This window comes from Pseudonaja textilis, chromosome Z (genome assembly GCF_049901715.1).
Source record: "Pseudonaja textilis isolate UNSWEBS1 chromosome Z, rPseTex1.2, whole genome shotgun sequence".
Lineage (NCBI taxonomy): Eukaryota > Metazoa > Chordata > Lepidosauria > Squamata > Elapidae > Pseudonaja > Pseudonaja textilis.
In genome coordinates this window covers 82,236,019-82,260,760 of record NC_142008.1, presented here as the reverse complement: position 1 = coordinate 82,260,760, position 24,742 = coordinate 82,236,019, and the positions used below count along the sequence as shown (strand labels likewise).

The 24,742-nt window shown below is 36.4% G+C and overlaps 2 protein-coding genes across 3 annotated transcripts in view; one reads left to right on the top strand and one right to left on the bottom strand.

Annotated features, from left to right (window-relative positions):
* Positions 1-19,413, top strand: LOC113448801 (UDP-glucuronosyltransferase 2A2-like). Its single transcript, XM_026719601.2, is given in 9 exon segments — positions 1-128; positions 130-728; positions 2,848-2,996; positions 16,296-16,315; positions 16,317-16,425; positions 17,103-17,190; positions 17,284-17,455; positions 18,722-18,738; positions 19,124-19,413. Coding segments are annotated over 9 exon segments (1,572 nt in total).
* A 2,329-nt stretch (positions 19,414-21,742) lies between these two features.
* Positions 21,743-24,742, bottom strand: part of YTHDC1 (YTH N6-methyladenosine RNA binding protein C1) — a 39,002-nt gene continuing 36,002 nt past the window's right edge. For both annotated transcript variants that reach the window (XM_026719604.2, XM_026719605.2), the window contains 2 exons: positions 23,471-23,605; positions 21,743-22,679 (listed from right to left, as the gene is read on the bottom strand). In XM_026719604.2, the coding sequence (XP_026575389.2) occupies positions 22,467-22,679; positions 23,471-23,605 (348 nt within the window). In that variant the 3' untranslated portion in view covers positions 21,743-22,466. The remainder of the gene's footprint in view (positions 22,680-23,470; positions 23,606-24,742) is intronic.

The following is a 24,742-nucleotide window of genomic DNA, read 5'->3' as shown; positions in this document are numbered from 1 at the left end:
ATGTATCCCCAAATACTTGATCTTATTTGTGACCTGAATTTTCAGAACATCTGCCAATTCTTCCTTTTGTCTTGTGGGCATGTGCTTATTTGGCCAACAGAGGCCAGTCATTGGCTAAATATTAAAATAAATTCAGGAACTAATAAACAGAGATCATCATGTCAGCATTCTGGTTCTGACAACATCTCTCTTTATCACACCTGGAGATATTGCAGCTGCCAATTTTGAAGTATTTTCTGTTCCCTTAACAAAGGAAGAGTTTAATTCTTTGATCACAGATCTGATAAAGTTGTGGTGGAATAACAAACCATCGATGACAACCTTTTATAGGTTTTATCAGAAACTAGGAAAATTGATGGAAAAAGCAAATAAACTCAGTAGGCAAATGTGTGAAGCAGTTCTATCGAATCAAGAACTCGTGTCTAAACTAAAGAACGCAAAATATGATGTGCTTCTTTCTGATCCTGTGACGCAGTGTGGTGATTTGATTGCTTTGAAGCTGAACATCCCATTCTTATACACTCTGAGGTTCTCCCCAGCCTCAATAGTAGAGAGACATTGTGGGAAAATGCCTGCCCCTTTTATTTATGTTCCAGCTGCTTTATCTGGGTTCACAGACAAATTGTCTTTTGGAGAAAGGATACAAAATATTATCTTTTACTACGTTCAAGACTATGTTTTCCAAAAATATAGTGGGGAATGGGTTTCCTATTATAGTCAAGTTTTGGGTAAGTCAGTTTTATTTATTTATTTATTTCCCTATCATTGGTGAAGCTTTCAGTACTGAAAGAAGACAGTTGGATTTGAAAAAGAATTTTCATAAAGCAGAATTAGAAAAGTCTCTTCTGAAGATATAAATTAAAAACATTGCTGCAGGTTTGAATAGATACAGTATGCCTCTGTCAATCCTATTTGTGTTATATTGGCTATGATTGATGGAATTGTAAAAGATGGGGGGGGGGGGAGTTGTGTTTTTTTTAAAAAGGAAATGATTTTTTTTCCTGCCATCTGTTCCACTTGCTGTTTCCTTTTTAGGTTTATCCATATTGTCAATTGCCCCATCACCAGAATAGACAAACTGCTTCACGAGAGCAGAAACAGAGGGCATCACCTCCTAGTAATTCCTCATGTATTATGAAAGTGACTTCAGGGCATATTTTTACTTATCCCTTTGGAAGAACACATTTCATTTTGGGCTACCTTAAATGTTAATGTTTGCAGAGAGAATATGAGTCATCTCTTTAAAGAAACCAGTGCTTAGCATGATCTTTGACAGCTTTCATACTTTCCTATAGTATTTAGCATTAATAAATAGCAGAAAATCTTTGCAAAGCACAGAGAAAATTTTTGGTTTGAAACTCAGCAGGATTTTTAATATTTTCCTTGAGTGGTTAGTTTCCAAAAAAACTTTTTTGGGGGGGTCTAAGGCAGGGGTGGGATTCTACAGGTTTGCACCTATTCTCTAGAACTGGTTGTTAACATCCCAAGCAGTTCAGAGAACTGGTTGTTAGGAGAAATTACTGGCCTAATCCTGTAAGGAAGGCAGAAAGGAAACATTCTGGCATTGCTTACAGAAACTGCCTCTCTATTAACCCTTATACATTCTTGGCAGGACTAGACTTCCTGTCTCAGGAACGTCTCTGAAGTTTTTCCCCCCTCCTTTGCTGGTACTTTGCTTGTGTGGAGTGACCATTCAAAGTTATAATGGCACTGAAAAAAGTGACTTATGGCCATTTTTCACACTTATGACTGTTGCAGCATCTCCACAGTCATGAGAGGCCAGGCAAGGAAATGCGTGCCTCGATGTGAGTGATGTTGAATTGGCCATGCTCAGCCAGTCACATGACTACTAAGCCACACCCAACAACTAAGCCATGCCCACAGAACCGGTTGTTAAAAAAATTGAATCCCACCCATGGTCTAAGGACTTACTGTTTTTATTAATCTCAGAAAGTAAATTCCACCCCCAGTACCCAGATAGCCCGAAACAAACATTATTATTTTTAGCTGCTCATTGTTTCTGTACTATATGCACATTTGAAGTTACGCTTTATGATTGCATCACTTAGCAATGGAAATTCCAATTCCAATTGCTGTTATAATCTAAGGATCACTGATTAACTAGCCCTATCACAATTATGGTTTTTCTGTTCATCTTGCTGAGTGGACCATTAACCTGCCTTCAATGTTCCTGAATACTTTGTTTTTTGCCTTTTGTGAATAAGACTTCAGAAATTCCTAGTTTTGGAATACTTCCATCTATATGTAGAAAGAAGAGCTGAAATTAAGAAATTATAAGAGATTTATAGGAGTTATCTATATAAAAATGCCTTCTTCACTGTAGAATGAATGGGGATTGTTCCTTCCATGTTTTCCCACCTGTCTTAAATATTATTCTTCACAATATTTTTTCCCTCTTGTATAAAATTAAAAAGTGGTTCAGCATAACTTCTTCCTACTGAAACATATGCATCACTCAAAAGTGCCAAATCTTCAGAAATAGAATCTAATCAGTTCCTAGTTATATGAATTCAGTATGCTCATCCTAGAAGATTGTTTTTCAAAAATTACCCAATGCTAGTGGAAGATTCCCCATCAAGAAGGTTGGTCTATTTTGGCCTCCAGTGAACAAATGCATATTTTTGGGAAAGTACAAGTTTTGCTCAGCCTTGTTAAGATGCTTTTTTAAAAAAACCGTTGAGTTTACCTGAAAACATAATGTATAGATTTGAATATTTCTGAAATCAGCATCATTAAACCTATTAAGTACTAGTGCAGGAAAAGCAAACAGTGCATGAATGTATTTGAATATAAGCAGTATATAACTTCAATACTTTCTATCTGTAGGGAGACCCACAACACTGTGTGAAATAATGGGTAAAGCAGAAATATGGTTAATCCAAACCTACTGGGATTTTGAATTTCCACGACCTTTTCTACCAAACTTTGAATTTGTTGGAGGTTTGCACTGCCAGCCAGCCAAGTCTTTATCTGAGGTAATTATATCCTTCACCATTGATCTGGTGATATCATGTTTCCTTGAAAATAAGACCCTGGCTTATATTTTTTGCCACCAAAAAAGGCACCAGTCTTATTTTCAAGGGATGTCATCCACTGACTAACCTCACTTTCACGCATTGCCCCTGCTGTCAGAGGCCTTCAGGAACTTCTGCGACCAGCAAGGCTTTCCTGAAGGCCTCTTGAACAGATAACAGAGCTCTGGATCAGTCTAGATCTTTGTTATCAACTACAGAGGCCTTCAGAAAAGCCTTGCCAGCTTTGCCAGCTGCAGAAGAAATGGACCAGCAAGGCAGGTATCGGGGTGTGTGAGGCCTGGCTACAAGTATCCAAAGGTAAGTAGTAAGGCGGTTCCACCTCCCCATTCCTACCCTAGCTTAATTTTAAACTGTCCACTCTGGTGTGGGAGATATCTTAATTAGGGCTTATTTGAGGGTAGAGCTTAAATTGGGCACTTGTGTAAAGAAACAAACTAGGACTTACTTTCAGGGTAGGTCATGTTTTTGGAGAAACAGGGTAACAAAGCTTTTTCAAAGGAAGTACAACAGGAAAAAATACCTTAGAAACAGCATTTTTTTTCTTTAAATTGTGGGCTTTCTTTCAATATAGGGAGCCATAGAATTTCAGAATCTGAAATTACATTAAGTTTGGGGGACAGACAGATATGTATTCTTGAACTGCAGCTTACATTGTAATGATTGAAAAACAGAAATGGATTGTAAAAACAGACCTCGGTAGGGAATCAAAATGAAGGAAGGTCTTGTTCATTAAGAGTTCTTGAAGACCTGAAAAAAACATGTTAGGGACAGATCATCATAGAGAAAATATATTTATATGGTTGCTAAGAGTCAATACTGACTTGACAGGACATAATCCCCCCTTTGCTTAGATTCAAAGACTAACACATTCTTTGTGTTAGTAAATCCCATTTCTTCATATAACTCAAACTCTGATGCATTATTATTTACTGATAAATCAAATAGGATGACCTGCATGTAGTTCTGCATTACATGTAGTTCTTGACTTACAATAGAAGTTCATTTAGTGACTGTTCAAAGTTACAACGGCACTGAAAAAAGTGACTTATGACTACTTTTCACACTTACAACTGTTCCAGCATCCCTATGGTCATGAAATCAAAATTCAGATGCTTTGCAAGTGACTCATATTTATGACAATCGCATTGTCCTTGGGTCACGTGATCCCCTTTTGTGACTTTCTGACAAGCAAAGTCAATGGGGAAATCAGATTCACTTAACAACCATGTTGCTAACTTAACAATTGCAGTGATTAACTATGGCAAGAAAGATTATAAAATGGGGCAAAACTCACTTAACAAATGTTTCACTTAGCAAAAGAAATTTTGCGTTCATTTGGGGTTAAAAGTCAAAGACTATTTGTGTTTACTTAGTCTGCTTCCAAAACTTTTTTTTCCAAAGAAGCAAGTGATTTATGAACTGTCTTCAATTCAACACAAATGAAGAACTGATATAATGTACGTCATAGGATGTAAAATAAAACCAATCAAAAATCCCTCTGAAAAACAGCTAAGTCTATTTAAAACTATTTCTGAATGAATAAAGGGTTATTGAGCTTGAGTCAATAGTAATTAAAAGCTAATTGCTTTAAATTTTAGTAGGGTTGAGCTGAGTTGAAGTCTCAATAGCCTTAGATGACCTTTAATTACTGTATATCAGATAAAAAACAGCCTACTGCTGTCACTCCCATATCTAGGAGTTAATTATACAGATCTTATGAATTAATTCTCACAGAGTTAATGAAGAATAGGATAAGAGAAAATTGGGCTTTTGCAGAAACAAATGAGTGATAGAGGTAGTCTAAGGCAGGGGTGTCAAACTCGATTTCATTGAGGACCACATCAGGGTTATGTTTGACCTCGGGAGGCTGGATGGGCATGGTTGGGGTGGCCATGGCCAACTCAACAACATTCATGTTGTGGCCCTGGAGGGCAGGGGAATCCATTGTCTCCAGTGGAAGAAGGCGAGACCAGGGAGAGCACCAAACCCTTGTCTTCCAGGGGAGTCTCGCCATCTGCTGGTAGCCAAGTGCTAAGGCAGGACTTACCTTCCTTCCTTCCTTCCCTTCCTTCCTTCCTTCCTTCCTTCCTTCCCTCTTCATATGGTGGTTAGGTCTTGAACCTGGGCTACTGGTTGTCCAGCTAACAAGCACAGCATCTTAACCGCAGAGCCAGAGTGCCATCATTAGATAGGCTAGACGGGGATGGGTGTCCAACCCACCTTGATTGCAGCTGAATCTTATCTAACAAGTACTGATCATTAGTTGAGCATATTCCTGTGCATGGGAATGGCAATAAATTTATAATTAAAACTTCAAGTGTGGACATGGTCTTTCACATCTGACATCAATGTTCTCAACTTACTCCCACCTTTCAGTGAATGTAACTGAAGAAAACTGGAATGGCCTCTGAACCACAGGCTGGAGCAGCAGCTGACCAAACCCTACTTAGGCTCTGCTCTGTGCCACCAGGGTGGTTTGGAAACCTAAGTGCAGTATATGCCAGCTATGATGCTGCAGTTGGTCCCAACAGAATTTGGTTCAATCTTAGCCTCCATTATCAGTAGCCCAAGTAACTGCTCTGACAATGCCACCGCTTTTACAGATAACTTATGGCAGCTTGCCAAAAAGATTTGGAGCAGAGCCAGAAAAAATATTTTTTTTCAAAGTGCAATGTGAGTTATTTATGGGAATACAAGTGCCAGATTTATGAATTACAACAAAACTATAGAAGAATCCGGTAATGCATAGCAGAATTTGACCTGTTTGCTGCAGACTTGGTTTGGAATAAGACAGGAGTCTGAAGGACCAAATTGCTGATGAGCTCATCAGGCAAGAAGTTCCACAGACTTTAGACCAAGCCTACAGAGGTGCATTATTAGATTTGAGCTCAATCCAGCCATTGCCGACAGTCAGTCAGCCCCTCTATCCTGCTTTCAGTCCCTTGATGCTAACAAGACTGAATGAAGGGGGAGAGGAGCCATGCAAATAGGAGTAGCTAGATCCTTATTGGCTGCAGAAGAATGACAGAGATATAGAGATTTGGACCTCTGTTTTTACTGTGTTTTGGCACATGGCCAGAAACTGCCTTCCCAGAGCTTCCAAAAAAGGAGAAAGGCATCCCAGTCACAACTCCAGAGGTGGCTTCCTGAATGCAATCTTCAAAGCCAAGAAAATGGCAACAGCCCCTTGTGAAAGCTTGCAGAAGGTTCTTCTTTTTTTTCCAAAGATTTTTTATTGTTTTTTGACATACAAACAAACAGACAAAACATAAAAACATCAGCTCCCCCATATTTATATACAAACAGTGAGTCGGTTGGTTCATCAGTTTTGTGCACTCATCTCATAGTCACAATTACAGTTACCTTGTATAATAACTCTTATTGTCAATACAAACTTATAAATCATAATATCACTATTAAAAAAAGAAGTTTGACTAGACTTTTGTTCGATCATGCCTTTGTGAGATAACTATATTTTAAGTAATTTATTCTAAAACAAATCATATAATCGTGCCAATTCTATCCTAAATAAGAGAGAAAAAAAGAAACAGAAAAATATTATATAAATATAATATCCAGTACCAAAAAAGAGAAAAGAAAAATAAAATCAATATTATTCCTTATTATCTAACATTTCTATTTTTGTATTTCATCATTCAACCATTGATAGAAAAGATCCCAAACTATATAAAATTGTTTATCTTCTTGCTCTCTGATTTCAAAAGTCAATCTACTCATCTCAGCACATTCCAATATTTTCTTTATGACTTCTTCCTGCAATGGAATTTTCTCATTTTTCCAATTTTTGCAAATACAATCCTAGCCGCAGTCAATACATTTACAATCAAATATTTCAGCTCTTTACTATAAGCATCTGGTAAAATTCCCAGTAAAAAAAGCTCCGGTTTCAAGTCTATATGCTTCTTTGTCATTTTTTCCAGCCACATGTGGATTTTAGTCCAATATTTTCTAGCGTCCTCACAAGTCCACCACATATGGTAATATGAACCAGGTTTCTGATGACATTTCCAGCATTTTTCGGATTTGTTCTTGAACATCCTTGCTATCCTCGTCGGGGGAAAATGCCACCTGTAAAACACCTTATACAAATTTTCTTTAAGGGCTGTAGACATTGTCATTTTATAATTTTGCAACCATAATTTCTGCCATTTCTCTAAGTCAATCCCATATCCAAAATTCCTCCCCCAAGCAATCATAGTTTCTTTAACTTGTTCTTCCTCCAACTTAATTTCCAATAAGTAACCATATAATTTTTTAATCACCTTTTCATCAGTACCCATCAAAATCTTATCTAAATCAGTTTGTTTATCATAAAATCCTCTGCTTTGGAATCCTCATAATACTTTGAATGTATTTGCAAATATGAAAACCAATTCATCCGTATACCTTGTTCCTCTAATTTTTGCATCGATTTAAGTTCACCCTTTTCATCTAGTAATTCCCCATAGCTAACTGTTTGTTCCTTTTTATAAATTATAGGGTAAGAAAACGCTTCTATCATCGATAACCAAACTGGAATTTTCAAATAACATTGTTTTCTTGTCTTCTCCCAATTTAACCACAGAGACTCCGTATATAATGTCTTCTAAAATACCCTGTGTTTTGGTTCCCTTATACCATAAAAAGCATGCCAACCCAACAACAAATCATGACCTTCTAATGTCAACAATCTAGTTTTCCTTAATGTTATCCATTCTTTAACCCACATCAAATTTGCAGCTTGGTAGTACAACTCCCAATTAGGCAGGCCAAACCCTCCTCTAAATCTAGCATCCTGTAAAAGCTTTAACTTTATCCTTGCTTTCTTGCCTTGCCATATATACTTCAAAACAATTTTATTTAAATCCTCAAAATATTCTTTTCCAAGCCTAATTGGTATTGTTTGAAACAAAAATAAAATTCTGGGTAGAATGTTCATCTTGATTGTTGAAATCCTTCCTATTAATGACAATTGTAGGTTTTCCCATTTTTTCAAGTCTTGGGCTATCTGTTGTTTAAGTTTAATATAATTGTTCTCCTTTAATGTACTACATCTTGACGTCAAGTATATCCCCAAATACTTAACCTTATTTGTAACTTGAATTTTTAACAATTCTGCCAGTTCTTCTCTTTGTCTCAGCAACATATTCTTTGACAAAATCTTTGTTTTATCTTTATTTATTTTCAGACCGACCACCTCCCCATATGCCTCTATCTTTTCCAACAGCTTCAAGGCTATTTCTATAGGGTCTTCCAGAATAAAGACTAGGTCATCTGCAAAAGCTTGTAATTTAAATTCTTCCTTTTTAATTTTCATTCCTTTTATAGTTTTATCTTCTCTGATATTTCTATTCAACACTTCCAAAGTCAATACAAATAACAAGGGAGAAAGAGGGCAACCTTGTCTTGTGCCTTTTCTTATATTAATAGGATCTGTGAGTTCTCCCTCCATCATTACCTTAGCTGTTTGTTCATTGTAAATTGCTTCTATTGCTTGAATAAATCTTCTAGCAAAGCCCATCTGTTCCATTAAAAGTAACATAAATCTCCAATTTACGTTATCAAATGCCTTTTGAGCATCTAGAAATATCAAAGCCATTTGCTTTTCAGGATGCGCCTCATAATATTCCAAGGTGTCCAGAATTACTCTCATATTATCTCTAATTTGTCATTTTGGCAAAAATCCATTTTGATCTGAGTGGATAAAGTTATTCAGATATTTTTTAAGTCTTTCTGCTAATATTGAAGCAAAAATTTTATAATCTGCATTTAATAAGGAAATCGGTCTATAATTCTTGATTTGAAGTAGGTCCGCCTCCTCTTTTGGAATAAGTGTAATATAAGCCTCTGACCATGTTTTAGGTATTATCTTTTTAGCATAACTTCATTCATAACTTCTAACAGTGGAATACACAATGATTCTTGAAAGGTTTTATAAAATTCTACAGGAAACCCATCTGGACCTGGTGCCTTTCCATTATTTTGTTTCTTAAGTGCTTGGCTTAACTCCATTATTGTTATATTGCTTCCTAACATTTCTTCAATCTCTTTAGGTATCTTAGGTAAATTTGCATTCTGCAAGTATTGTTTAACTTTCTCCTCATCAATATCTTCTTTCTTATACAAATGTTTGTAAAAGTCATAAATAATTTCTTTTTCTCTTTGCTGCCATGACAAGTTTTACCTTGGTCATCTATTAACTGCAATATTTTCCTCGACTCTTTCTCTTTTCTCAGCTTATATGCTAGCCATCTACCTGGCTTATTTGCATCTTCAAAATAATTCTGTTTGGCACTCCTAATTTTCTGTGCCAGTTCTTCTTTGTCTATTAAGTCCATTTTATGTTTAATTATATCCAGTTTCAATTTAACGTCTTTTTCTGTGGCATTTTCTGCAGTTCTTTTTCGAGTCTTTTATATTCATCCTCCAAGGCTTTGAAAGCTTGCCTTTTCCTAATATTCTTTTTCTTGTATAGTCAATTATCAGGCCTCTGGCATAAGCCTTCATTGTATCCCAAACATTCTGTATTGAAGTGTCTTCTTTTCTATTTTCTTTAAAGAAAAAGGCCAGTTCTTTTCTCCATCCATTGTGTAAATTCTTTCTCCTTTAAAATAGTATTATTTAACGTCCATCTCGATCTTTTTTTTTGTCCCTTCCATTTAATTGTCAATGGGTTATGATCCACCCAAGTACTTGTTTCAATATTTACTTCTTGAACGCTAGATATTAAGTCTGTTGAGATCCAAATCATATCAAGTCTGGACCATGATAAATGTCTATTTGAATAGAAAGTATATTGCTTAAGTTTAACATTTCTTTCTCTCCATATGTCTTTTAGAGTTAATTCCTCTGTCATTTTAAAAAAAAGATTTAGGAAGAGTTTTTTCTATTATACTTTGCTGCTGTTGCAATATAATCAAGTTTATTATCCACAATTCCATTAAAGTCTCCCATCATAATTATATTAGCATAGTCCAGTCCAGCCATCTTGGTATGTAATTTTTATAGAATTCTTCCTGTTTATCATTCGGGCATAAATTGCAGTCAAAAGTATCTTTCTATTATTGTCCATTATTTCCACCATTAATATTCTCCCATCATCATCTGTATAAATCATTTTTGCTGGAATAACCTTTCTTTAATATATAAGACCACCCCTCTTTTCTTACATTGAGTCAAAGAGGTAAACAATTTCCTAATTTTGGTTGTAATAACAATTGTTCATGTTGCTTTTTAATATGTACTTCTTGTAGACAAATTATATCAAACTTTAGTTTCCTTAATTTATGGAAAATCTTCCTTCTCTTAGCAGCTGAATTCAGTCCATTTATATTCATTGTAATCAGTTTTTCTCTTCCATGATTATATTTTATATTTAGATTTAACCACTCTCGTGGGTCTTGATTCACGCTGATCTTTAATATCCACTTGTCCACCTACTGCACCTTCTTCTTTTTCCAATCTCCATTTGTTCCTCTTGGGATTCAGTTAATGGAACCTCCTTTTCTGCCTCTCCTTCTCTCTCTCCAAAGACTTCTGCATAGAACAGTTCTGCTTTCTCAATTGAATCAATTCTATGTCTCTGTTCCTGCCACGTAAACATCAATCCTTCTGGGATCAGCCATCTGTAAGTCACCTCCTTTTTCAATAACATTTTGGATATTCTCTTCTCATCTCTCTCTCACTCTTCTGGGTATTTGTTTTAAAACCAAAATTTCTTTACCTTTGTGTTTCAATATCTTCTCTCTGCCACTTGTAATATTTGTGTCTTCATGGATTTTTTAGTAAATCTAATATGGACTTCTCTGGGCAGATTATTTCTCATCGCATATCTTGTAAAAACTTGATATATCTCATCTATTCCATCCATCATCTTCTTTCTGTTATCTCCAACGCATCCGCCAAGATTCCTACCATTATCGCAGCCAAATCTTGTCCTTTTTCTTCTTCTATATTTTGAAATCTAAGATAGAATTCTGATCTATCCAACTCCCACTTCAACATCCCACTTTTTTCTTGTTCAATCACTGTTAGTCTATTATCAATATTTCCAATCTTCTCTCTCTTCGCTTTGCCCCCTTTCTTTGACTTTTGAAGTCTCTCCTCATATTTTGTCATCATCTGTTGAATACTTTCCACTTTTCCTCCGTCCTCCCTGTTCTTTGTTCAATGGTATCTATTTTTACCTTAAGATCTTGAATTCCTTGCATAATCATCTGAAAAGATGCTCTTTCTTGTTCTTTTTCTTTATCTTGCTTTAACATTGTCTGAATTGAACGCTATCCAGATGGTGGGGAGGCAGAGAGGTAGACATAGAGGCACCGAAGATATAAGTTTCTTACTCATTTTAAATGGTTCCAGCTCTTCAAATTCTTTCAAATTTTAATCCAAAAAGAGTAGCCAATTATAATCCAAAATGAGAAGGCCAATAATAAAAAAAAATCAATAATGAGAGAAAAAGAAGAAAAACATGAAAAGAAAAAGGAAAAGAGCAAAAGAAAAATTCTTCAAATTCTTCCTGACCTTAATCCAATTAAAAAAATAGTCCACAAAAGAGAATAAAAATAAAAATAAAAACCCAGTAAAAATAATAATAAACAAAGTCAAAGCCAAAAAGAAGGAAAAGAGAAAAAGAGAGAAAAACAAAACAAAAAACAAGAAGAATAAATTTCTTCAAATTCCACACCTTAATCCAGCCAAAAAAAAATCTCAATTGAAAAAGAAAAAAAATAGTCCATTGATATACATTAAAAAAAAAGCAGAATCCAAATAGAAAGGAGAAAAAAATAAAGTAAAATAAGTCAAAATAAAGTAAAAATAAAAAAAAAATTCAGAGGCTTCCCTTTGAAAATAAATCAAACTTAAAAATAAAAATAAAGACCTTAATGCTGGTGGAGGGGGTGGCGGAACTAAAAAAAAGAATTAGAAAAAGAAAGTAAACAGCAATACACTGCACTCTATTTAATTGTCCAAGGCTCTAATTATGACTCCCTAGCTTGCAGAAGGTTCTTAAGCATTCCCTTAAAGTTACTTTGTTGTAGATTTATGTTGCCATATCCCTATCCCACCAGAGGTAGGAAGCTATTGCTGTGTTGGTAGATTAAGGGTCAATGACCAATTTTATAGATTTATTGACTTTCTGATGAAGTGACTTTCTAATGCAAGTCAAGACAATTGACAACCAGCGTTTGAAAGCAGATATGATTGCACCCTTCTGCAAAAATTTTGGCTAAACCGTTTATCTTACATGCGTATAGACTACATGGTGTTCCTGAGCATATAATTTCAGATGGGGGGGGGTTCAATTTGCTTCAAATTTCTGGAAGAAATTCTTAAAGTTATTAGGCTCTGCCCAGGGCTTAAACTCTGTCCAACACCCCAAAACCAATGGGGCATGTGAGAGAACTAACTCGGTATTGGAACAATATTTTAGATGTTATATAAATTATCAACAGGAGGATTGGTCTGACCTATTGCCTTTTGCAGAGGTGGCTTACAATAACTCTGTTCACAGTAGCACTGTTTCACCTCATTCAAGGTAGCTACAGGTCAGGATTTTGTATCCATCCCAGAGGTAGCACAGGAGAAACCCAAAATCCCATCATTAACAGAGTGGATAACCCAACTCTAGCTTACCTGGCCAGTTACCCATAAAGCATTGGATGATGCTCATCAAGCTCATAAAAAACAAGCGGACAAGAAGAGAGTTCTAAAAAAAACCATACCAAGTGGGTGATAAAGTCTTCTTGTCTACTAAGTATATACGAACAACCCAGAAATCTAAAAAATTGGGACCTAAATATGTGGGACCTTTCCCAATTGTACAGGTTGTGAATCCTTTGCTGCAATTGCCAAAAAACCTTAGAAGGATCCACCCTGTCTTTTATGTTAGTTTGCTGAAACCTGAATATATGTCCCACTTGTGACCTGACCAGGCTGTCCCACCAGTTCCTCTTCTGATTGAGGGCTAGCAACATTTTGAAATCAAGGAAATTCTAGATTCCAGGAAATAGAGAGGAATACTCCAATATTTAGTTGTTTGAAATCATTGCCCTTCTTCTCAGTTGGAATGGGTAAATGAATGTGATGTTAGGGCCCCTAAGCTTATACCAGTGCTTCATTCAAAATATCCTGACAAGCCTTAATTTTGGGGGGGTATATAATATTGTGTTATGACTCGGAGGCTTTAGCCTGCTCTGTTAGAAGACACAGGCTCGAGTAATGAGGAAGAGGAGGATTTGGCCTTGAGGTTTGAGCCTGCTTTACTGGAAGATTCGGAATCATCTTCCCCCCCCCTTCCTCCCTGGTTGTGCCTCAAGTGTTGGCAGATAATCAGGAGAGAGTGCCGGAGTCCTTGGCTGAGGATCAAGCTGAGGAATGCTGGTTTGATGCAAGGCAAAGACGCAGGCAGAAGAGGGAAATGCAACGTAAAAGGAAATGTCAAATCAGGGACTGACTTGAGAGACTGACACGCCCTCAGGAAATAAAAGAGGGCGTGTTAGCTCTGAATACTCGTTCGGGACAATTTGTTTATTCGGAATAGCAGCTTGACAAATCCTCTGTGAGGCGTTCGCCTTTTGATTTATGGTCTTGTTTGTTATCGGACTTGGCAGGCAGCTTCTGGAAGACTGCCAAGGACTTCTCCAGTCAAAGGAATTTAACTCTATCGTTCCTGGTCCTGTCTGTTTATTTATATTCCTTTGGAGGCTTGGACTCTCACCTCATAGTCACAGGTGAGACAGAACAATATTGTATGTGGAATGTTTATTTTCCTATTGTTTTATTCTCTTCTCTTTTCTAGGGCTAACACCTGTTTTGCAGGAGGGCCGAATGTCAGCCTCCAAGATTCCTTCTTCTGCTTGACTATTTGCAGCTGCCATAGAAATGTGTGTGTGTGGGGGGCAATAATTGGGACTCGTGTGGGGAAGAGTGCTGGAGGTTAAAGATGTATGAATTGTAAAAGTTGGGATGCTTACTTGCTAACTGTGCCAATGCAGCCACTTATCTTTTCTAGGCCAAGGTCAACCCTCTTGGCATAACAGATGTGTGAGACACCACCTGAAGATGTAACCACATGACATTATACACACCTCAGATTGGATGTCCAGTTTGAATTGTTGGGGTTGAGAATAATGGAATAACTTCCTATATGTAATTTCCACACCTTTTGCTTCAGATCTTGTATTTCTGTTGCTACCACTTCATATTCAGTAAAAGTCCTTTTCTCTATAAAAATGGAGTCTAAGGTTTTCTTTCTTGGATTTTCAATGGAGCCACACGTGACATTGTGCTTCCAGCACCTGACCTCACTGCTAGTGATTGTGGAAAGAGAAAAGGAATGTGAAGTGATAGAAATTATAGACTCCAGAATAAAGGGCAAAGGAATATAGTATCTGATGCATTCGAAAGTATAGTCAGAATCTGAACACTCTTGGTAGAAAGCCAGATATGTCCATGCTCCTGAATGGATTCAATAGTTTCACTATTTTCCTGTTAACCTTGATTAAGTCCTGGCCCACCGCCCTACCCTAAGAATCAGTAACTGAAGGGGTTAATCAGCCTCTATGGACCTATTCAGGGAAGGTTGAATGGCTGAATACGCCTTCACTTCTGGTCTTCACATCCCAAGGGGTGGATGGGAGACTAATAATTTTTTTCAGCAAGCACCAGCTGGATCAAAGTTTGATTTGTACATGGGAAAGGAAGATTCCTTTGGAATGGCTTTACTGCCTCCCCTGCCAAGTTCACATGACAACTCAAATTCCGAAGAAACCATACAAGAAGGGGAGGGCAGCTATAAAGATGACATGGAAGAAGGGGTGATTTGAGAGAGAAGTAGTGGAAGAGTGGAAGTAAAAGAAGGATCAGACTCACTATATAGCCACAAATGCAATCAGTACAACCCACTGTAAATTCTGTTGACCCTTATCATAGCAGGCTCTAACCATTAGTTGAGAATATTCATTAGTTGAGAATATTCTTGTGCATGGGCATTAGCAATAATTAGCAACAATCTATTTAATTGGAACTTCACATGTGGTTCTAGACTTTCATGCCTGACTCTGGGTCATGAATTATACCAGTTGCAGGAATTCTATTGTTTATGAATTCCTAATTTTTTCAAAACTTGTTACTTATCGTACATTCTTTGATTTTTTTTTTGTGAGCTTGCCTGCCTTGAATCATAATCTGAATAAACCAATACTGTATAATGGTTAAAATTGTAAAATGAAAGCCGCCATGTTTCTAGTTCAAATCTTTATCTAATCCAATGTACATAAATATAAATAAGTGCTCTTAGTTCACCCTATTGGGATGTCTATGGAAATTCTCAGTCATCCTGGTCATGGTTGTCCTAAATGTTTTTTTCCATAGGCAACTGGACTTTTATGATTTTCTTTGAAGACATTTCGCTTCACATCCAAAAAGCTTTTTCAGCTCCGACTGGATGATGGGGAAATGGAGTTATATTCCTTTCAAACAGCTGACTATTTGCATTCTTTTAGAGAGTCATTGAGGCCCCTTGGAGGTTTATCTGTGTTCTCAGGGTCACCTGCATAGTGCAAATGGGTGTGGAGCTTTCTTGGAACTGCTGAAAGGACTGTCTTGTAGGCTGGACATAGATGATGACATATCCCTCTCCCTCTGTTGAGAGAGGGCTGTTTCAATTTTGACATAGATGATCTCTTTGACCCCCTCCCCTTTTCAAACCTGCAGTCCTCTCTATTATCTAAATGTGAAATTTGCTGTCTTCAAAAGAGTGGTCTTTGCTTTTTAAATGCAGATGGACTGCTGAATCTTGTCCTGATGGATTTGTTCTCCTATGTTATGCCATGTGTTTATGAAGTGGTTGTTTTGTTTCCCCAGTGTAGAGCTGTGCACGTCTCACTGCATTGTACTGCAATATACCAGGATGCTCAGTTTGTGTCTGGGTGTTTTATCCTCGGGGTGAACAAGCTTCATTAAGGTAGACGCCCATTTGTTTGAAATGGTACAGTCTTCTCTTTGAGCAAGGAGTTGGATTAGAAGATCTCCAAGGTCCTTCCAATTTATTCTGTTATTCCATTTCTTCTGCTTCCTTCAAATGCAAATTACTACATGCAATTTTTTTTCCTGGTCCATCATCTGCTTGCATTATGATTAAAAAGTATGTGGTTTGAGCACACCAATCATGGCCAACCAAATAAAATGTAACATTTCTTGCAATGATAAAGAGGTCTGATTCTTTGCTTTTAACAGGAAATGGAAAAATTTGTAGAGTTCAAATGAACATGGCATTGTAATATTTTCCCTTGGTTCACTGGTTCAAAACTTAACAGATGAAAAAAATAATATAATTGCATCAGCACTCAGCCAGCTTCCACAAAAGGTTAGTCTCCTATGTGTTAAGTCACACGCACAAATTTCTGTGAGGAAGAACACTTTATGGATATTCCAGAAATCTGTTCATTTTCTTCTTCAATAAACTGCTGATTTACTGATTTACAAAGGATGTTTATATTTCATAATTTTCATTTAATTGAACAGTGTCTAAAATTTCCTTATCCTGATAACTTTAACTTGTTTAGAGTTTGACAATTTAAAACACGTGCATTTTCAATTGATTTTATGTAACTTCTTTCTGAAAATTCCCATGCTATTAGGGAAGGGATTGTAAATATTTTTTGTTAAAACTCATGTTTTTTTATGGACTTTATGATAAAAGACACAAGAAATACAATAAGCATCTATTAAATTTTAATTATGCAACATAAATGTTGTAAATGCAAGTAGAATTCAAAACAAGAATTACTAATAAAATGATTTCATTATTTTATTGTCATTAAAAAGAATGGCATGTAATTTTATTTATTCATTGCATTTAAATTATCTTGTAATCTCTTGGAATTTCAGCAATTTTACAAGAATGCAACATTAAAAGATCCATGACCCAATTCAAACCCAAAACCCAGACTAGAAAATCAGAAACTCATGAGTCAGGAAAAATTCTAACATTGTTTGCAATTTGTATTACATGGAATAGCATTCCAATTATTTTTACCTTAGGTTATTTGGTGGTATAAGGGGGAAAAGCTAGAAATGCTTGGAGCCAATACAAGGACCTATGATTGGATACCACAAAATGATCTTCTTGGTAAGGCACTTTTAGCTCTTTTAGATTGAATAAAAGTCATTTTGCTCATATCCTAAAGGATTTTGTGAGAACATTTTCATCTTTCTCTTCCAGGTCATCCAAAGACCAAAGCATTTATAACAGGTGGAACAAATGGAATTTATGAAGCCATTTACCATGCAATTCCCATAGTAGGGATTCCCCTATTTGCAGACCAGATTGATATTACCGGTATGAAGGCAAAGGGAATGGCCGTGGAACTGGACATCCACATAATGAAAGCAGAGTAAATGCTTTGAATACTGTCATTCATAATGCTCTGTGAGTTGTTTATAAACTCTCTTCAGAAATTGAGATACAGATTGTGTCTAAGATATTCATAGTAATCAATTTGCTGGTTTTTCTTTGATGTCATGACTATTTTTCCAAAAATAGAATTCTGATTACTTTTCCAGTTATGATATTTTATCTCAGGTAGGCCTAATTTTTGTCTGTCTATAAAAAGAGAACAGTAGAATATGTACTTTGAGCATTTTACTGGATTGGGTCCCTTCCAATTATCTGTGCTACTTAGGACTATATGGAATTTGGAGCATCATCCTTCCCCTGATATAGAAGGCATTTGTGCTTTGTTCAGTATATCTAAATGTATTGTTTAGAAAAGGATATTAAAATTCTAGCCAACTTTTTGATATTTTTTATACATGAAAATGAGTCATTGTCACAAGTGTCATTGAAGATAAAATAGTATTTGACTAGAGTATAAATAAGCTAGCGGTTGGTTGTGATAGCAGTGGAACTTATTTTGAGTGAGAAACTACTGTGTTTCTCACAAAATAAGGCCGGGCCTTATTTTCCTTTGACCCCTGAGAAAATGGCTAGGCAGTCTTTTTGGGGGTGACTTAATTTCCTCCCCCACCTAGAGCGCCCCATGCGCACTTACTTCTCCACAAGGCTGTTTCTATTGGCCAATGAAAGCTCCCCAAAGGCAGAGTCACCAGCCGCTTTTGGGCAAGGTGTGGCTGCCTGTGTCCCCTCACCATGAGGCAGTGTCTTTCAGGCAATGGAAACTCCCCAAGGGCAGTCACCAGCCACTTCGATCGGCTGGTAGAAGTGGCCTCAGGGCGAGCACCCACGCACGTTCCCCTCATAAGGCCACTTCTATCGGCTGATGAAAGCTCCCCAAAGGCAGAGTCACCAGCCACTTCGGGGTGAGGCGTGGCTGCCTGTGGGGCACTCCTGACAGGAGTGCCGATGCACACTCGCCTCGCCATGAGGCAGTGTCTTTTGGGCGATGGAAGCTCCCCAACAGCAGTCACCAGCCACTTTGATCAGCCGGTAGAAGCGGCCTCGGGGCGAGTGCCCACACTCCCCTCGCAGTAGTTTCTCCTGTCAGGAGCCATGCCTTGCCATGAAGCAGCTGGTGACTCTGCCTTTGGGGAGCTTTCATCGGCCGATAGAAGTGGCCTCACAGCGAGGGGAGTGTGCGTGGGCGCTCGCCCTGAGGCCACTTCTACCGGCTGATTGAAGTGGCTGGTGACCCTGCCTTCAGGGACCTTCTATCGGCTGATGTTCTATGGGTAGTAGATCGGGGTATTCTAGCCTAGGCTACCTGCAGGGCGCTTCTAAAGGCAAGTTTTCTCCCCCCCCCCATTTCTCTTCACCTCATGTAGTTCTAACAATGTGAGAAATGGCGGGGAAACGCATGGTTTAAATAGGCCTAAATTTTGGTGGCGGGGCTTAATTTCACCTCATGCCTAGAAATCATGCTGGGCCTTCCTATTGGTGGAGGCTGTATTGTTGGAAAAACACAGTATAACAGGCGCTAAGCCAGTTTGAATTTTGACAAATCAGTAGATTGTTTGATGTAAAGTCCGTTAAGTGCTTGAAGACTGAAGTTCTTAAAAACAATAGAAAGCTGATTTCTGACTCTTTTCTAATTTGTTCTTATTCTTTTCCTTGTCCTTTAATTTTTCCTGTTTTAAGAAAAATGCGCTTAAAGTATCAGAAATCCATCATGCTCAACTAATAAAGCCACTGGACCGGGCTATCTTTTGGATTGAATTTGTCATACGTCACAAAGGTGCCAAGCATTTGCAAGTAGCTGCCCATCATTTGACTTGGTATCAGTATCACTGTCTGGATGTCATAGCCTTAATTGGCTGCACAGTTGTTTTTGCATTCATCGTTTTTAAATGCTGTTCATACTGCTTTGAGAAATGTGGCAACATTTTACAAAAATAAAAAACAGAATAATTTTTCAAGGAATCAGTCTCCAACTCCTGAGTTTATGCGTATTATTAGTATGCTAAGATTTATATTGTTTCCATATAATTAGATTCCATTCATAACGTTAATTTTTTTGAATAAATGGTTAACAAATTTAATTAGTTTTGATTTAGTTAAGTGATTTTGAAGTGGAAAATTGAGCTATGAGAAATAATTTTTTGCAAGTAGTATCTTCTCTATATAATTCTTTCTCCAAATCATTACTTTATTTAGACATTCATATGTATATATTTTTTTTCCTTAAATGCCAATCACTTGTTTAAAAATGTTTATGGAAGTATCTAAGAAAATTAGGTAAAACTAAACTAACTTCAGTTGTCATAACACAAACATAAAGAAAAGTCACATTAAACAGTAATTTATATAGAACTTTTGGTTCTGTGTTGTATTGTAGCTCTTCAGATGGACAACATCTTTACTACTGTATTAAGAGTAACAAGAGTTAACAAGTTTCCAAAAGTTGTTGCTTTCACAATACAATTTTTATAACTTCTATCTAGAAAATACTTGATCTTAAGCAAAAAACATTCCAAATATCTCCCAGACCTTTCAGTAGAATTCACTGCCTGTCTTATGCAATATTCATATCAACAAATGGGCTTTATCAGCTGTAAAGTCTTAGAAGGAAAATGCCAAGATTTATGTTTTCTCAAGGTTTAAAATATTTTTAAAAATGGATTATGCATGTCATGGCTGCTGTTCCCCAAGCCAAACTTTGTAAACTAACAGCCTGACATTGGGGGGGGAGGGGGGAATCTAAGCATGATGGCTGAGGAATGAGGCAAATACACCTGCTGGCCAATGTCACCCATTGGAGTGCAAAGCAGAAAAGTATGTAAAATCAAAGGCCTATTACCCAAACAATATACCAGCACTTAATTAAATGTTTGATGATAACAGTGGGGATGGCCAAAGAAAAGGAAATGTTAATTGTGTAGAGTGTGCACTAAAACACCAGGACCAGCTTCACTAAACTTCTGTAATCTTTTAAGCTCCAGTAAAGTTGTACTTTTGATCTGCTGGGTGAATGAATGGGATGGTTAACTGCATTATTTTCTTACAATTGTGCACAAAATTTTTAAGACAAAACACAAAATCTTTTGCCTCCAGCAACCAACTGGCTCCTTTGCCTGTAATAAATTTACAATAACTCTCACAAAATTATCTTCCTTTTCTGTGCAGGGAAAAAAATAAAAATAGTGCTTTCCTTGATATCCTGTCCTTGAGAGAGCAGAGTTTATTTCTATCCTCTGGGATATCCTGTTAGAGGAGAGAGTCTATTCTTCTAGATACAGTATTTTCTTTCTGGAAGAAGATCGTTTTAAATTAAGGTGTATCTTTCTGAGTACATGCTGTATTGAGTTAACCAATTGTTTTATTTGTTCTAGGCCTTGTAAACATAAATGCTTCGGAAGAAATTCTCTCTGGTCTTTTCATGCTTTTATTCCATAAAAGAAGAAAACACCACAAAAAAAAGTTAAAAGAAAACACTATTTTTAATAGAAATACAAGGGTTTTGAAGTCAGAATATTAACCCTTTCATTGACCACATCAATGTATTTTCTATATAAATAACTGATATCTAATCTCATAGGTTTGTTTCAAAAATACCCAAGCACACTTTCAAATTGGTTAATCAATATTGATATTATATTAAAATGATTTTATGAGCAATCATACATAAACTGCATTATATTCCTATGGTGACAAAATAACAAGATTGGTAAAGAACACCAAGTATTGCTATTTTTTGTTTTATTTTAGAATAGGAAAAAAGGAGAAATGTTATTTGTGGAACCAAAATGTCCAGAAAATGTATATTTCTAGCTTTTTAATTAGATAATGACTATAATTTGCTAGAATATCAGACTATTCCTACTATAATATCAGATAGACTATTTGCTTCGTCTCAGGCATGAACAAGCATTCTTACTGGCAGTAAATTGCATTAAATAGCATGGGACTTGGTTAAATAAATTAACATGAAACTGTTCACTGGCCACGAATTTCCAAGTTTCCTTTTTTTTATAACAAAACTATGCACTTTCCTGAGTCAGAGATTCCCATACTTTATATTTTTATGGAGTTGTTAATATATATGCCACAAATTTAAATATATTAGATAGGAATAGCAATTTATTTGGTTTGTCATCATGACTTAGAACACCCTGACAGTACCTCTATATCTGTCTCATGCTGAGGCCTGAATGCCTGAAATGACATTGACAAAATAATCATTAATCATTCTTTTTTTAGAAGCCAGAAAGCATCAAAGTCCATGGAATTTAACTATTAGCAATTTATTATAAAAAAAAGAAATGGTAGCAATGTAAAATACAACAGTATTTGTGCTCACGCATATATGCCCACACACATACAATGGACATTCTAAACAGTATGGTTAAACTGGAGAAAAAAGGGTGCAAGTAAGGTGATTAGACGAGCATTAAACAAAATACAATCAGCACAGGTTCAATAAAATATTACTATTGCTTCCATTATTGAACAAGCTTTGTCTTTACAAAAATTAAAACAGAAACATAAAAACAAAAGGCGACTGCTTCAATACTGCCATACAACCAACTATCACACACCCAGTATTTTTGCGTTGATAGTAGCATTCCATGCTACCCCCCTAAAAAATATTAAAAGCTACATGTCAAAAAAAAAAACAGAGCAAAAATCATGGCAGCTAATAACTCGTATTCAAAGGAACATATAATTAAATTATTGTTAAGATAAACATGTTGGGAAAATTCATCTACATTCTTTAAATGTTGTCTTCTAAACTGCTTAAATTAAAATATCAACTGAAGAATCAAGCTTTGCATGTTTTTGGCCAAAATATGTATTTCGGTTCACAGCTCACAGCATGCTTGGAACAGGGGCAATTATAAATTCATCTACACAATCAAGTATGATGACTTAAGAAAATAAAAGTTTACTACTTGTAAACACGCAAATATACAAGCCTTTGCTTCCTTAAGTAATTGTAGTTTCACAATACATTATCTTCTGTATCTTCCTCTTTCACCTCTGTCTCTATCGCGATCACATATTCTTTCCCTCTCCCTCCCTCGTTCCCGATCCCTGTCTCTTCGGTTATCTCGAGGCCGATCTCGTTCCCGATCCCGTTCTCTCTCTCTCGGCCTGCTTCTTCGGCCACTGACAACTGCTTGTGTCCGACGTAGAAAGTCATCTACCCTCATGTCATAGTCATGCTATGGAAGACATAATAAGTTTAAATATCACTGTTTAAAATCTCAACTTCTGACAACTTTGAATTACTAAAAATCACTTGGATCTAAAGGACTATCAATTATCCAGTGATAGTTCACTGTTGTAATGTTCATGTATTTAATAAACGTTAGTATATATTAAAGACTACTCTGATTTAGGTAATAAAAATCTTGCAAGTCTGAATTGTGTTACCTCTCCTCTCTTATAACCATGTGATTTAGGAAGATGTGTGTCAAGAGTTGTTTCCTAAGTTTCTACATATCCTAGACTTAATGTATGTTTATTCTTGATTCTTTGGTAACTGTCCCCTCTCTCGCTCAGGGCAATCCTTTTTACATTCTACAGATTCCACATGCTGATCTTCTTTTTTAACTGAAATTTTTGAAATATGCTGCTTGAAAATCTTACCAGTTTTACAAATATGTAAATATCTTTCTCCCCTTTCTTTTCAATTGTGTCTGATTATAGGAGATTACCTAGACAAGTCCCTGCAGTATTTTTGCAAAGTTTTTGGAAGTGATTTGCCACTGGCTTCTAACTTGAGCTGAGAGTGACTATTCCAAGTGACTATTCACCCACCTGGCCTTCTATCTAAAGTGGGAGTTCATGATCTCCTGCTTTCTTGCCTGATGCCTTAGCCACTACATCAAACTGGTTCTCCTGTAACTATCTAGTGCTAGATATTTAGCCTTAGATATTTTATAATGAATATAGTGATTTTCAACAAAATCTGATGTGTGCATTTTCTACCAGTGATCCAAGCTACACTTACCACTCGCTTATCCCTGTACCGTGCATCATGTGGCATGGGATGGTGTCCTGAGTAAGGAGGGTGAGCCTGTGGAGGAGGAGCGTGGTGCTGATAGTATGGGTGATGGGGAGGCTGTTCTATACCTGGGTAAGGAGGCTAAAAAAAAATTCCTTATTATTCCAGTAATCTGCTACCCCAGAACAGAGCAGCATCAACAGGAAAATATAATTCAACATATGAGCAGTATCACAATATATATCTAGGGTGGTATTTGAATTCTCATGCAATTAAACATTTCTGCAACAAGTACATTTTCACAACTGACCTCAGGAAAACTGAAGTTATTTAGAGCAATTTCTTACAGCTATTGCTAATAAAAGATATATTAAAAGATTTTTTTTGTAACAAGATAGAATAAGATTCAATAAATAAGAAAGATCAATTGTTCAATAAAAGTTTTAACTGAAATAACTAACGATAATTACTACATGAGAACTATGTATCAACTAAAATTTGATTTTGGACCAGTCTGGACATTCTAATCAATCAATTTTTATTACAATCACAGACCAGCATTACAAATAAAAGCATTAAGAAAAACAATGATAAAAAACCAGACAAAATAATACATTACAGTGGGCAGCTAAAATTTGCCTAATGTTGCATATAGTTTAACAAAATTTGGCCACATTTAGGGAAAATATTTTGTGCTGATCTGGTAACAGTAGAGATCAGTATTTCTCAAGTGTTTTATTAAATAAGGTGTTATAAATTGAGGTTGTGAGTCCTTGCAGAAGATGCAGAATAGCAGGCCAGGAGTTATGGTTTCCTTTTCTACTGGGGCACAAGCTCAGTTCAAATGTACTTTTTTATATCAGCCCTCCCAAATTGCTGTAAGAAGTGCATTGCTACATGCCAAGGTGTTAATACTCTTCAAATTTTGGGACAGTTATTTGATATGTATCTCACTGCTTTAAAAGGGAGAAGTTGACTGCTCAAAAATAACCAATTCGGTCATTTAAAACAAGTTTTGTTTTGGGATAATTCAAAGCATATTCCTCTACTTGGATCTTGTTTAGAAAATCCACACCCCCACCACCATCTCTCATTATACTGAGAAATAACTATTAATGTTCTTTAGTTTGATGCTATCCATAATTTGTTTCTGGAGAATCCTTTGTGTTCAAAATTATATTGTACATTAATAGGTTTTCCAGAATTCAATTTTTTTAAAGGACAGAAACTGTGAGGAATTAATTTCTTTGCAGAATAAATAAATACTGGTTGACCATT